At 40.7% G+C, this 15,662-nt stretch overlaps 1 protein-coding gene across 1 annotated transcript; it reads left to right on the forward strand.

The window, feature by feature from the left end:
- Window positions 6,004–8,361, forward strand: LOC105172989 (3-hydroxy-3-methylglutaryl-coenzyme A reductase). Its single transcript, XM_011094617.2, has 4 exons — window positions 6,004–6,256; window positions 6,295–7,235; window positions 7,374–7,720; window positions 7,813–8,361. The coding sequence occupies exons 1-4, from the start codon at window positions 6,039–6,041 to the stop codon at window positions 8,053–8,055; spliced, it is 1,749 nt and encodes a 582-aa protein (XP_011092919.1). The 5' UTR covers window positions 6,004–6,038; the 3' UTR covers window positions 8,056–8,361.

The raw sequence follows: 15,662 nt of genomic DNA on the forward strand, positions 1-15,662 counted from the left end.
ACTCCAAAGGAGCATTTCTTGAATTAAGTTTTAGTCAATATGTTCTCAGAATAGAGAACGTTTCTTCTAAATTTGCAGTTTGGTCTTTGGTCTCTTTGCTTTTGACCAATAGATTGTCTACGTATACCTCGACATTTTTTTTAATTTGTGGGCAAAATATTTTGTCTACCAAACTTTAATAGGTGGCTCAGCGTTCTTCAAGCCAAATGACATAGCCACATAACAGAATATTCCAGCGTACTTGATGAAACGAACTCTTTTGCAATCTTCTGGAGCCAGCATTATTTGATGATACCCTCGAGATACGTCCATGCTTAACAATCAATTGATCAATTCGAGGTAGAGGATAAAAATTCTTAGGGCACGGCTTGTTGAGGTCACTAAAGTCAATACATATTTTCCATTTTCCTCCTGGCTTGGGTATTGAAACCACGTTGAATAACCACTTGGAGAATTGTATTTCTTCGATGTGACCTACTACCAATGATTTTCTAACTTCAGCTTGGAAGATTTTGTCCTTTTTTAGTCTAAAGTTTCTCTTCTTTTGTTTTACCGGCTTGATGCTGGGATCTATATTAAGGTGGTGAGTTATGACATTAGGGTCAATACTCTCTAAATCTTGGGAGTCCATGCAAAGATGCCAGCATTGCGATGCAAGCATTGAATTATTTCTTTACGTGTTGCGTCCTCCATTTGAGAATCGATACGTGTAAATTTCTCTGGCTCCCCAGGTATAAGTTAAACATTCATCAATTCTTCAGTCGGTTGAACCTTGGGGTATGCCCCCTCATTCTCTTTATCTTCCATAGCTCCCTTCTCACGCTTGTTGGGAAGTGTTTGTTTAGGTACTTCTCTCTGTTTCTTTTTTTCCCTTTGCGTGCGTCCTCCACGTAACACTTATGAGATTGGAAGGGGTCTCTCTATACTTCTCCCACACCTCTAGGCGTAGGGAACTTGATTTTCATATGATAAGTGGAAATCACGGCTTGGAAGGCATTAAGGGTGGAGCTCCCAAAATGACATTATACACTAAGGGGTATCCACTACTAAGAATTTCAATAGGCATGTCTTCTGAGTGGTACGGTACCAAGGTCAGAGGGAGTGAAACCATGCCCCGAGGATGGACTACCCCCACACAAATCCATACAGGGAGGTGTTTTCCTTTACTAAGGGGATGTCCCCTAGCTGATCATAAGCCTCTCCAAATAATATGTCCGTAGAGCTCCCTTAATCTATGAAGATACGTCATACTTCATAGTTGGCTAATAATGCTGTAATGACTTGGGCATCATTATGAAGACTTTTAGAACTCGATCTTTCTACTCTCTTAAACTGGATGAGAGGGGCGTCCTCGATAACCCCAATATCCCGTGTCTCTTTTATGGTTATGCTATGTGCTTCTTTGACTTGAGCTTTCTTGGCATGATGAGAATCGCCTCCACTTAGACCTCCTGCAATCATTCGGATGATCTATTTGCAAGGAGGGTCGTTGGCGTCAGTCTTGCCCCCAAATGGACTTTTATGCTCTTCCCCTAAGGGAGCTTCAGGGCTGGAAATATTTACTTCTTTCCCTTTATCAGTCTCTTGCTTTCTACATGGCCTCATCTCCCGGGTTTTTTCCCAGCAAACATACTCCTGCAGATATTAATTTTGGATAAGCCTTTCGATCTTGTTCTTTAAATATCGCTACTCTTTAGTACTATGACCATAGTCATTATGGAAATGATAGAATTTGTCCGACTTTTGGCGTTGGGGGCTTTCTCTCCAAGACTTAGGACGAGTTAGTAGACATTTTCCTTCTACTACAATTTTAGCACGCGCCCAATAGACTTGAACTTGAGCGATGGGCCTGGATTGACTAAGAAAGAATTCGTGAGAAAAATACCTGCAAAACAAAATATTAGCACTCCGATGCCCAAGTTGGTACTGAATTTTAATAATAATGATTCAAAATAATAAAGTGTGTTAAGAGAATAAAGCGTGATGATGGAAAAAGAGAAGTAAAATTGCGTTTGATAGTGCAATACAAGTGTAGCAGAATAATAGCCAGATCTCTGTCAGTTGAAGGTATCCCCCCGCCTAGGGATAGAATCTGAATTAGTATAGGAGTGTCCTTCTTCGTCAGGGAACTGATCGTGCCTCCTATTCCTGATGCGGACGGATAAAGTTAGTTGAGATAAGACATGATCAGGTATTATGTTTTAGTGATTTTGCCGTTAGGGTCGCTATTTAGGTGAGGAAGGGAATCCATATATGAGGAGGACGCCTATTCCGCAGGGAGTCTGATTGATTCAAGAGTCCAAGTTCTTGGGGGAACCTCCCACACCACACCACGCGTACTCCATGTTGGCGGAAGGGCATACGTGGAGGGTCCAAGTGTATGCTATGTGGCTTCATAGAGAGACGTGTGCGTGGAGATCAGGTCGACTGTCAGTATTTGGGCCACATTATTGGGCTATGTTAGGTGGCCTTCCTCCACCTGTGCAATCGTATTTATGGAAAGAGGTCTTCGAGCCCCCTCGCTCGTTCTTGGGCCGCAATTTTTTGGGCCACACCCATCAAATAGTAACTTTTTTGAATAATCATTACTTCTTTATAGTTAATCTTTTAACAAATATCATTAACCCTATTTTCATTTAATATATTTCATAACTAATATAACACAGACATAAAACTTTGGATAATGATATTAACAAAATAAAATTTTAAAATCTAAAATAAAGTTCACACGTTTTCTGTGTTTCTCGCATTTTTTGTAATGCTTGTTAATACGAAATATAAACTATTGAGTTATTTTTACTAATAAGTTTAATTAGTATGGGTAGTGATGCGTTAAAAAAACACACAGGTCCAATTGATATGGACTATGCTCAAAATTTGGCGAAGCGGATGCAAATCCTGAAAGGGGGACCTACAAAAAAGGCGTTAGCATTTCGACTCCCGAATTAGTATCTAATTTAGGAGAAAAATAATCGTAAAAAATAAAATGTAATGAGAAATCATGATAGAGTAAGTAATTTCGTGAGATAAATCGTGCTAAGAGTGCAATTTGAATGATAAAGTAAGATTAGAGAGTGGTTTTCCAGATTTTGGAAGGTGCCTCTATTGGTGGACTGAAGGTGTCCCTGTTGGGGGATTGAACCTGTATATATAGAGGGGGTATTCCCCTAGGCTAAACTCTGCACACCTCCTTTGTTCTCGAAAAATGGGGCAAAATATATGGAGATAAGGCATGATTCGATCTTATCTTAAACTGATCAGCTCACAAACAACACGTCTTTGCCTAATATAGGACTCTTTTCATGCAAGGACTCCTATTTTGTGGGGACTCCTTCTAGGTTTAGAATCCTGGGTCTTGGGGGCGCCTCCCTTCTCCTGGGTTATCGTAGTTGCTAGGGGAGGTCCTCCTATGGTTGATGTGGTCCAATATAGATGCTGACCTCAGGGTTGATGAGATACCATGTTCAAGAGTGGGCTACCACGTGTGTGGGCCTTTTGTGCCGAATATGTTTTTTATGATTATTTTTCTCCTAAATTCGATACTAACTTGGACATCAGAGTGTGCTAATGCCTTTTTTGCAAATCACCCCTTCAGGATTTGCATTCGTTTCGGCCCAAACTTTGAGCATAGTCTATTTTTATTGGACCCATGTATTTTTTGAACGCATCATTGGGGCCGTCTGCTGGAAAACAAATCTAAGACGTGAGATCAATGGAAGGAGTCCACATCTCCTTGGAGGACTCCTGCAAAAGGACGGTCTCCTCACGCTAGAGGAGCTCCTACGACTGATTACTACCTCTGTTCAATGCCCAACTTCAGCGGCTCTATCATCATTGTCATTTAATTCTAATGTTCCCACTAATTCGATTGTTAATGTTCAGTACGTCTCCATAAAAGAGCAGGCAAACATCTTTCTTGTCCTGAAATAGGCATCCTCATAAAAAGATCCTGCACCAAGGGGCATCCCCCTCAGAAAATAATCTCTGCCCCAAGAAGGCATCTCCCTCACTGAATAAATTTTCACATACAAGTTTCCCTCAAGGAATATCTTTAATATTTTAACTTAATAATTTTGGAGGTCTTATTTTACCACTTTTGATGTGATAACATATGTTTGTTGGTAAGAATTTCACGAGGAATACATCGCTCTCATAAAAAGCTCTCTTCCACACAAGCACAAAAACTCTGTCTTCCACACAAGCACCCCAGCCCTCTTTCAAGCAGGCACTTAGGTCCTTCTTTGGGGGATTTGTAAGCTTTGTCCCGTGCAGGCACCTAAGCCCTCCTCTGAGGAAGCATCTAAGCCCTATTTTCGACGGACACCTTATTCTTCCTCCGAAAAGGCTCATAAGTCTTGCTCCAGGAAGGGTCCCTGCTCAAATAAGCCCTCATCCAAGGAGGCACAATAATTTTTCTCTGTGCAAAATCTATTTGTAATGTATACATGTCTTTGTTATTTAACAAAAATAAAGCCTAACACCAGAGTAAGAACATAAGGCACTCATTAAGCCCTACTCCATGGAAGCACCCTCAGGCATGAAGTAAGCTCCCTTTTATTCTAATCATGCTTATGCTACTGACATTCTTTGTAGGAACCAAAAAAAAAAATCAAAAACAAAAAGAAGTTCCTTCTTCGGACCTCAGCTCTAAAGACGACTACTCTAATAAATATCGAAATCTCTACTTATTAGGGGGGGTATTGATGTGCATAAAAATAGACTGGCCCAAACAATTCAAAATGAAAAGAAAGAAACGAGAGGTCTGTAATATCTTAAGAGGCCCAAGAGGGCCTGATAAACGGCCTTGGTGGCTGTCCCCTAAAAAACAGATTGGCAAAGGAATGAGGTTGAAGACATCCCCCACTCGAATTATGATCAAAGCTCGATAAATATTCGGCCCAAAAGGCCCATACACGTGGCAGCCTACTCTCCCACGTGACATCTCATCAACCCCGAGGTCAGCATCCACATTGACCACATCAGCCCTAGGAGGACCCCCCTGGCAACTAGGACAACCCAGGAGAAGGGATGCGCCCCCAAGACCTAGGATTCCTAAACTTAGAAGGAGTCCCCACAAAATAGGAATCCTTGCACTAAATGAGTCTTCCCCTAGGCAAAGATGTGTTGTTGTGAGCTGATCAGTTGAAGCTACAATTGAATCCTACCTTATCTCCACATATTTCGCCACCTTTTTGGAGAACACAGGAGGTATATAGAGTCCCAGCCTAGGGGAACGCCCCCTCTATACATACACCTTAGCACGATTTCTCATAAAATTGCTTACTCTATCACGATTTCTCATTACAGTTTATTTCTTATAATTATTTTTCTCCTAAATTCGATACTAAATTGGACGTCAGAGTACTAACGCCCTTTTTACAGATCCCCTTTAAGATTTGCGTTCATTTCGACCAAAGTTTTAAGCATAACTTATATCAATTTGGATCAATGCATTTTTTGAGCGCATCATATAGAATGTTGCAAGAATAAGTAATTAAGAGATAAAAGACTGAGAGTTACTGCAGCAGCGATGGATGAATATTGTATTGAGTAGTGCATAGGAATGATGGAAGGAAGGAGCAAGAGGTACAACATAACAGGGTAGACTTTTCTATTCTTATGGTGTTTTTAAGGGCAACTGGGCAGCGGGCAGGCGTGTAACGTTTTTGACTTTTGAATTAACAACATAATGGGCCCGGCGAGGACAGGGGAAAAACCAAAAACCGGAATTCATTAATACTCAACCCAATAGAAGAGAAAGAAATGCAACAGTAACACCCGCACTTTCGTCGACTCCTCCAGTCCTTCAATATTATTATGACGATGATGATTTTGACCAATTTCTTACTCATCTATATAAGTCCTCTTCATTTGTCCCACTCTTCAAACTCAATTCCATCCTCCCTACAATTTCCTATTCCAGCATTGCTCTCCTATTTCAACCTCAGTCTGCCTGCTCCTCCTCTCTCTTTTTCCCCTTTTCTCGATTGGCCGCCGGGAAAAGGTGAAAAGGTTAATCCCTCCCTCAACCAATCAGAATGGAAGCCCCCCGCCGCCGATCAGTTAAACCTGCCTTTCAGCCGCAACCCCTCGCTGACGGTTCCCTCAAGGCCTCCGATGCCCTGCCCCTTCCCCTCTATATCACCAACGCCGTCTTCTTCACTCTCTTCTTCTCCGTCGTTTATTATCTGCTCCTCCGATGGCGCGAGAAGATCCGTAACTCCACTCCCCTCCACGTCGTCACCCTCTCCGAGATCGCCGCCATAGTCACCTTCGTCGCCTCCCCCCCTCTCCCGCCGCCATAGTCACCTTCGTCGCCTCCTTTATCTATCTTCTCGGTTTCTTCGGTATCGGCTTTGTCCAGTCCCTCATTATTCCCCGTGCTTCCCACGAAGACATCTTGGATGAAGACGAAATAAATGATTATGATAGTTTGATGCTCAAGGAAGATACACGTGCCATCCCCTGCGCTGCGGCCCCCAAATCGGATGATTGTAGGATTGCTTCTCCCAGACCCACTAACAAGATTATTGAGGATCAAATACCGCCTCCTGTTATTCCCCTCTCCTCCAAGGAGGACGAGGAGATCGTCAAGTCGGTGGTAGAGGGGAAGACCCCTTCATACTCCCTCGAGTCCAAGCTGGGCGACTGCCACCGGGCTGCTTCCATCCGCCGTGAGGCCTTGCAGCGTACTACAGGAAAGTCCCTCTCGGGTCTCCCCCTGGATGGCTTCGACTACGATGCCATTTTGGGCCAGTGCTGCGAAATGCCTGTCGGTTACGTGCAGATTCCAGTCGGCATCGCGGGGCCTCTCTTGTTGGACGGAAAAGAATTCTCGGTTCCCATGGCCACCACGGAGGGATGCCTGGTAGCCAGCACTAACAGGGGATGCAAGGCCATCTATGCATCCGGAGGGGCCACTAGCTCCCTCCTCAGAGATGGAATGACGAGGGCTCCCGTAGTCAGGTTTGGCACTGCCAAGCGGGCTGCAGAGTTGAAGTTCTACCTGGAAGATCCTCTCAATTTCGAGACCTTGTCGCTTGTATTCAACAGTTCTAGCCGATTTGGCAGACTTCAGAGTATCAAGTGTGCCATCGCTGGCAAAAATCTCTACATCAGGTTCTCCTGTAGCACAGGGGACGCCATGGGAATGAACATGGTCTCAAAAGGTGTGCAGAATGTCATGGACTTCCTCAACAATGAGTTCCCAGACATGGATGTTATTGGCATATCTGGTAATGTCCTAGTATCTACAGTTTAACTTATTTATCAAAGGAGCAAACACCTATTGCTCGTTTTTGTTTTCTTTTATGTTAGCTCCAATTTGTACTAAAAGCAGAAAACTCATTCCATGTACGTTTGTGACTAACCAGGAAACTACTGTTCCGACAAGAAACCTGCTGCAGTGAATTGGATTGAAGGCCGGGGCAAGTCAGTCGTGTGTGAGGCTATCATCAAGGAAGAGGTGGTAAATAAGGTACTCAAGACTGATGTTGCTTCCTTGGTGGAGCTCAACATGTTGAAGAACCTTACTGGCTCTGCGATGGCAGGAGCGCTGGGTGGCTTCAATGCTCATGCTAGCAATATCGTCTCTGCTATCTATATAGCCACTGGTCAAGACCCTGCGCAAAACATTGAGAGTTCTCACTGCATCACCATGATGGAAGCGGTCAATGATGGAAAGGACCTTCACGTCTCTGTCACGATGCCTTCCATTGAGGTATAGCTGTTCTCTAGATAATACAAGTCTGGTTACTTCTGATTGACTGGCCATAAGAGTTGGGTAAAATTTTTGTGTTCTGCCTTTTTCAGGTTGGTACAGTTGGAGGTGGAACTCAGCTGGCCTCTCAGTCAGCATGCCTGAACCTGCTTGGAGTAAAGGGTGCCAGTAAGGAGGCTCCAGGATCAAACGCTAGGCAGTTAGCCACCATTGTTGCTGGTGCAGTTCTCGCTGGGGAGCTCTCTCTCATGTCAGCAATTGCAGCTGGGCAACTTGTCAAGAGTCATATGAAGTACAACAGGTCTAATAAAGATGTGACCAATGTTTCATCTTAAGGACCTTTATCCCTTAAATTGATGAATGAAGGGTGGCTACTGGATTTGTAGTTGTTAAGACAATAACGGTGGTAACCCAACCCGTCCACTGGGAGATAATTGTTTGTTTTCTGCACTTCCATACTTACAAAGTGAAAATGATGAAATCGTGTAAATGAGGGGAAACACTGAAGAATGTTTCATTTACTTTTTTGCTCTATTGGTTATTCTTTTGTAGACTTTGTACGAGTTTCCTATTTTATCAAGAAACATAAAAGCTTGTATTTGAATAAACTTCTCACTTGTATGAGAACTGAATTTCCCAAATCCGCTTCTGACCATTGAGTTGCACAAAGATCTTTAACATGTTTGACGGATGAATCTCCTATTTTTGCTCTGTGTGGATTAGTATTACTTATATGGACAAGAATCAAGCCGAGCCATCTGAAATTTGAGGTATCTTTTATTGGGAGCTTGTTGCATGTTATCTGGACAGTTTTTCAGTTTCAGAAAGCTTTAGATGACAAAGGCCGCATCTTTTTTGGAGTTTAACATAGTGAGATGCAGTCTTTTCCATCATTCTGTAATCCCATTCCCATAGTCTCTCAAAAGCCTATTGGTAGCATATAAGAATCAACTCACCAAGATGTTTGCAATTGTGACACCTTAAGCCGACGTGCAGGAACATGATATATATAGCTAAGTGAAGAAGACAACTACTGTGAGTCATATTGACACTTGAATGGGGTTTCCTGGTAAAGCTCTCAACATCATCATAAACTGCATCTTCTGTCATATGGTGTGTTTATTCACTATTCTAGTATTCTTACTTTCCGGCCCAAGGAACTGTGTTGGATCAGCATGTGCTTCCTGGTTGTTTTTACATTGACATTTGCAGCATTTGGATCAAAGGATCTCCATTTCAGCGTCATATTTATTTAAAGCTTGTTTTAGTAATACTGCTTTTATATCGATTTAAATAATTGAATTGTCACTATTTCATCCGTTTTAAGTGTTTAGTTGAATTGACAGAAGTTGGTTAAAGAACCAATTCTGAATATCATACAACAATTAGGTCCGGAAATTTATGAAAGAAACTTATACACTTAAAAATGAATTTTTGACAACCATGAACTGTGGCAAGCATTCGCATTTTCTCTTGTTTCTGAAATGCAAAATTATTGTAGAATCGATAATGAATGAGTGGACAGGTTTGTTGGCAACTGGCAAGCACTTTTCTTCCCTAATGTTCTCTTTATGCAATTCCACAAGCAAGTGGTAGAATCAAATACCCAAATGGGAAGGTGATCCACATTCCAGACCAATTGTCGGCCTACTATAGCTGTTGGCAAAGACTCAGAAGAACAAGTTAACAATAACAAGCGTACTATGCGTATTAACTTGAGAGGCTAGTAAAGATGATATAGAAAATGAGGGGAAGGAAAAAAAAAAGGTTTTCGTATGATTCAGGGAGGAATTAAATTATAGTCTAGGTAATTGGCAATATCGCACCCCCAATTATACTTAATTGGGACCTTCCACTCTTAAATCCTATATTTTACAATTTGAACCACAAACTAATTTCTAGACAGATTTCCACATGAAAATCCAAAAAAAAAATAAAAAATTAGTGGGGGCTCTTAGACACTCTAGGATGTTTTGGAAAATAGCCTAGATTCAGGATTAAAAGTGGAGTAACTATTTCTGTTTACTTTTCTTCTCTTCTTTCTTTTTAATGCCCCCCTCCCATGCCTTGTAGGTGGGCCTTCTATAGGTGGAAATAAATATCATCTTGGAATAAAATCTCAACCCCATATGTTTATGGGATCCTACTGTCTAAATATCATCTTCATTGGATTAGCGTCATCACAATCTTGTTTAAACTAAATCGTTACCGCATATATCCGTTGGATCTCGTCTCTGAAATACTATCTTCATTGGAACTGGAGTCGTCGTGATCTTGTTTTGAACTGAATCTTAACTGCATATATCTGTTTGATCCTGTTTCCTAAATGCTCTCTTTATTGGATTGGCGTCGTCTCGCTTTAGACTTGATAGTGCTAGCCCACTTGTCTCTTCCCTAGTTCTCTTATTCATTCACGCTCCTTGCTTGTATCTTTCTCATGGGGGCGACCTCATATTTTTAAAGCCCTTCTCTTGCCTTTCACATAGTGTTTCTATTTTGTATTCTGGTCCGGCCTCATACTCGTTCATAGCGACATGCCTCGTATCTTCCTCATGGGGGCAACCTCATATTTTCAAGGTTCTTATCTTGTCTTTCTCATGGTGTTTCTGCTTCATATTTTGGCTCGGCCTCATTTTCGTTGATTCCATCCCCTCGTGGGTTGTCTTTCCAACATTTTATTTGAGTAGTTTTTACCACATAGCGCCCCAAACTAATTTCCGACGAGATCTCTACATGAAAAGTCAAAGAAAAAAATTAGTGGGGCCAATTTTGTATTTTTAATAAGTATTTGGGTGGAAACATGTACATAATGTTTGGATTTATATTTTGAGTGTTTTGTTGTATTTTGTGGAAATAGAGAGAAAAAAATAAAGATAAATAAGTGTGTGTTAGAGATAGTATGTATGTTTGAATTTGTTTTTGGAGATAATTTAAAATAAGTATTGTATGTTTAATGTTGTGTTTTGGAAGACAAAAATTACTATTCATTATCAAATTATTGTCAAATCATGTCTTTTTTATATATATATGTATGTATTTATGTTAAAACAGTTTAGAACACTTAGATAAAGTGTTTCTAAATGATGACAAACATTGAGTATATTTTGACTCATCCGAAAGATAACTTAAAAATAAAAACAAACATAGTGATAGAGTTGCTACATAAAATGTCACTCTCCAAATTTACTCTCACTCATCTCCTTCTCTTACAAACTAGCATTCTCTTTCATCTTCTCTTCCAAACTAGGGCTTGCGTATTTCTACCCAATTCTCTTCATTCTTTCTTCTAAAAGTTGATCCATTGAACTGAAAATTTACAATATTGAAACTTTATGAATGAGCCATGGTAGGAATATTGAGACAATTCGATGACAATATACTTATATGATCTCAAGCTCCAAAATATTGTTGAATTTAAAGCTAAAGGCCATAATCAAGAAATCAAAACTCAAATTATGGGAGATCTCTTGTGTAATTCTTCATATATGCAAAACAGAGTTGAAGAAGTTCTTTAAATAGCGTATACAAGAGGGGAGTAATAATTCAACTAACTCAACGGATTACAGCTACTCTGTTTAACAACTAAAACTGCAAAGGTGCTACATAACTAATAGAATCGCTACAAGGAAGAAACACGATTATACAAATATCGTCTTATATGCAAGTAGTCTACAGAGGAGGGTTAGAACTCTGAAACTCTCATCAGCCACCCTTCAAGCTGAACTTGGGCTGAGGAACCAAGTGTAGGTTGGACAGAAATGAGTGAAAAACAGAGGCGGGAAACAGCTTAGTAAAAATGTCTGCAAGCTGGGATTTGCTGGAAATATGCAGAGGAAGAACGAAACATTGTATTTGTCATGGACCAAATGACAATCTATCTCCAAGTGTTCAGTGCGCTCGTTGGAAAACTAGATTCGCAACGATGTGAAGTGCAACTTCATTGTCGGGATGAAGGGAATGGGAACAGAAGGAGGAACCTGGAGATTCTTAAGCAGGAAAGAGATCCACTATAACTCACAAACGATGGTGCCCAAGCTCATATACTCAGCTTCAGCGGTGGATCGAGCAACAGTAGGCTGTTTCATGGTTTTCCATGAAATCAGAGCTGACCCCAAGAAGATGCAATAACCAGTCAGGGAGCAGCGACAATCAACGTAATTGGCCTAGTCAGCATCGCAATACGCTGTGAGAGTGAGAGGATTAGAACTGGGAAAGAATAGGCCTTGATCAGCGTTACCCTTCAAATATTTGACCAAATGAACCGCTGTCTGCAAGTGAGATTGGCCAGGATTGTGAACAAACTGACTTAATTGTTGCGCGCAAAGGAAATGTCAGGTCTGGTGAAGCTCAAGTACAACAGACGACCCACTAAATGGTGGTATGGTTGGGGGTCATGGAGAGGAGCAGGATCATGTGAAGACAGCTTCAATCCCAGAGGCAAAGGAGTAGCAGCTGCTTTAGCATATTGAAGGCCCATATCTTAAATAATGTCTAGAATGTATTTGTGTTGGCCGACAGAAGTACCAACTGTGGAACGAGCTATCTCCAAGCTAAGAAAATATTTCGCGGGGCCAAGATCCTTAATGGTGAATGTGGCATCTAAGTACGACTTGACAACATCAATTTGAGAGAGGGAAGGACATCCTCCACATACACAAGTAGAATCAAAAGACCATCTGCAGTATTCATAAGAAACAAACAATGATCATGGGATGATTGAGAGAAACCAAACTCAAGTAGCTTGTTAGTTAACTCCAAATTCCATTGGCGAGAGGCCTGCTTAAGGTCGTATAAGGATCTCTTCAACTTGCAAACCTGCCCAGGACGCACAGGATATCCATCAGGGGCCTTCATGTAGATGCCCTCATCCAAGAATCCATGAAGAAAGGTGTTATTAATGTCTACTTAATGAATTGGCCAAGCAAAGCTAGAGGCAACAAACAATAGAACCCTTACTGTAACAACTTTGGCAATAGGGGAAAACTTCTCAAAATAATCCACCCCCTCGATTTGGTTGTAACCCTCTACAACTAAACGAGCCTTGTACCTGTCAATGCTTTCATCAAGTTTGAGCTTAACTTTATAAACCCATTTGCAGCCAATGGGTTTCTTTCCTCGAGGAAGATCCACAATCTCCCATGTGTGGTTCTTCTCCAAAGCAACAATTTCGTCTAACATAGCTTTCTCCCAGTTTGCATTCCCTTTAGCTTGCAGATAATGCCCAGGTTCCTGGAAAATAGACAAGGCAGCCAAAAGATCATTTTTATGCTGGAGAAAAAGTTAGAGAACCAGAGGACATATCATAGTGAAAGTCATTGAGCCATGCAGGAGGATGTGATTGCCTACTAGAACGTCTGAAGGGTAGGTCTGAAGTGGATGGAACACGGGGAGGAGAAGGAATAGAGTGTTATGTAGCAGATGGAAGAGGAGGAGTGATGTCATACGAGGGATCAGAGGGATTGAGTATAGGAGTCGGGATAACTGGAAGAGAAGACGTAGGAAGTGGAACAAAGACCTTGTAAGGAAAGACGTCTTCATGGAAGACAACATCTCGAGAGACAAGAGTGATATTATTCTCAATGTTAAATAACTTGTAAACCTTTTGGCCAAACATGAGTGATATTATTCTCAATGTTAAATAACTTGTAAACCTTTTGGCCAAACACATAGTCTATGAAAACAATTTAAAGGCACGTTGATCAAATTATGATTTCGAAGGATTAACATTTGTAGCGAAACAAAGGCAACCAAACGTCTTTAAATTGTCATAAGAAGGTGATTTGTGATATAAAAGCTCAAAATGAGACTTCCATTTTAACTTGGCTGAAGGAAACTTATTGATAATGTATGTTGCAGTAAGAATAGAATCAACCCATAAAGAATTTGGTAAACCTGATTCAAACATCAAAGCTCTAGCAATTTGTAAGAGATGGCGATGTTTTCTTTCGACAACACCATTTTGTTGTGGTGTATATGTGCAACTTTTATGATGAATAGTCCCAAGATTCTGAAATAATTCTTGACAAGCAGAGTTTAAAAACTCAGTCCCATTATCAGTGCGAATAGCTTTGACTTTGACCTTAAATTGAGTTGATACCATAGCAAAGAAGGATGAAAAAATTATGGTAATTTGAGACTTGTGATGCATTAGAAATGTCCAAGAGGCTCTAGAGTAATCATCAACTATGGTAAGGACATAGTGGCAACCTCTGATTGGAGGTTGTTTGTAAGGTCCCCAAACATCAGTGTGAATAAGATCAAAGGGACTAGAAGTGCTAGATTCACTTAGAGGAAAGGGCTTCCTTGTCTGTTTAGCTAAGGGTCAGATAGAGCAAATGTGTTTTAAATTATCATTATGGAGATGTAATTTAGTAATATGACTAAGAATATATGAGCTAGAATGTCTCAAACGTTTATGCCAAAGATCATACGTTTGTGGAGTAACAAAATTATAGATCATATGAGTAGAATTACAAAGAAGAGAGACTGTATTAAGGGAGTTGACATTCAGAAAATAGTGCTTTCCTATTCATGTCCCTACAGCCAGAATATGATCATTCTTTAGGTCTTGCAAAACACTCAAAGAATTGAAAAAAAAAAAAAAAGCAAAGGTGTTGTGAGCTGCAGAGTTGAGAAACTGATAACAGATTATGAGCAAAACTGGGAACAAGGAGAACAGAGTTAGAAGTGAAAGATAGTTGAATGTCGCCACAATAGGTAGCTTGTACTTTGCTATTGTTTGGAAGATGAATATTAATGCAAGGATTTAAAGGTTTCAAAGACTGAAATAATATTGTATCTCCACACATATGATTTGAGGCTCTCGTGTCTACAATCCATTTCCATGAGTGATCATTTTCAGATTTGTGATGTAATGCCATACCTGCCACTTCCTCAATCTGTGCACGGTGAACTCCTAGGATCATGAAGCACTTTTCCTTGCACAATTTTAAGAGCTTCCATCAAGTCAGCCACTAAATCGGACCTGGGTGTTTTTGCTTTGTCCATAGCTCTAGCCTTGTTAGCACTGTACTGCCTCATTCCATTTCCAGTTTTCTTCCTCTATTCCATGAGATCTTTATACCAATCAGGAGTCTCATGAATCCAAAAGCAAGTATCTTTTTTATGCCCTGATTTGTTGCAAACCTCGCAATACAAGGATCGCTTATCCATTGTCTGCCTTTTCTTTATGTTGGTTTTAAGCCCTAAGTGAATCCTATGTTTTTGCCCCTTGCTGAAGTGGGCATAGTTTTCTCCATTATCAGCAAATTCCATATTAACCTGCCTCTGTCTCTCAACCCGCAATATCATTGAGTATGCTTTATTCACATTAGCAATGGGTCTAATACCAGAATCTGATTACAAATGTTATCATACAAATCATTAAGCCCTGTAAGAAATTGGATCAGTTGGCTTGCCTCTGTCTGTTCAATCTTCATTTTGTTGTTGTCGCATGTACATTGCCCACTAGTACAAACAGACATGCCAGTTCATCCCACAGTTGCTTCAGGTTAGTGTAATATGCAGTCACGCTCAAATTACCTTGCGACATTAAATTAATTTCACAGTTGTATTTTATAAAGTAAAGGTCCATCGCACCCAGCATATGGAGCCTCCAAATCTAGCCACAATGATCTTGAAGATGTAGCATATAAGTATGCATTGACGATGTATTTGGATATAGTATTGAGTATCCAAGTTCTGACCATCGAATCCGTTATCGTCCATTGTCGTAGTTCTGCGGTTCCATCTGCAGGTTTTGTGCAAGTCTCATCTAGATAACCTAGTTTATCTCGTCCTTCAAGTGCTATTCGTACTGACCTGTTCCACGACATCCAATTGTTGTCCGTCTAATGGAGCTAAAATCATCACCATGCCTTGGTGATCCAGTGTCTGCATTCTTGAATTTGTGTTCTTGTTTCCAGAATTCATACCACCCCCT

This window comes from Sesamum indicum, linkage group LG10, assembly GCF_000512975.1.
Source record: "Sesamum indicum cultivar Zhongzhi No. 13 linkage group LG10, S_indicum_v1.0, whole genome shotgun sequence".
NCBI classification, from domain to species: domain Eukaryota; kingdom Viridiplantae; phylum Streptophyta; class Magnoliopsida; order Lamiales; family Pedaliaceae; genus Sesamum; species Sesamum indicum.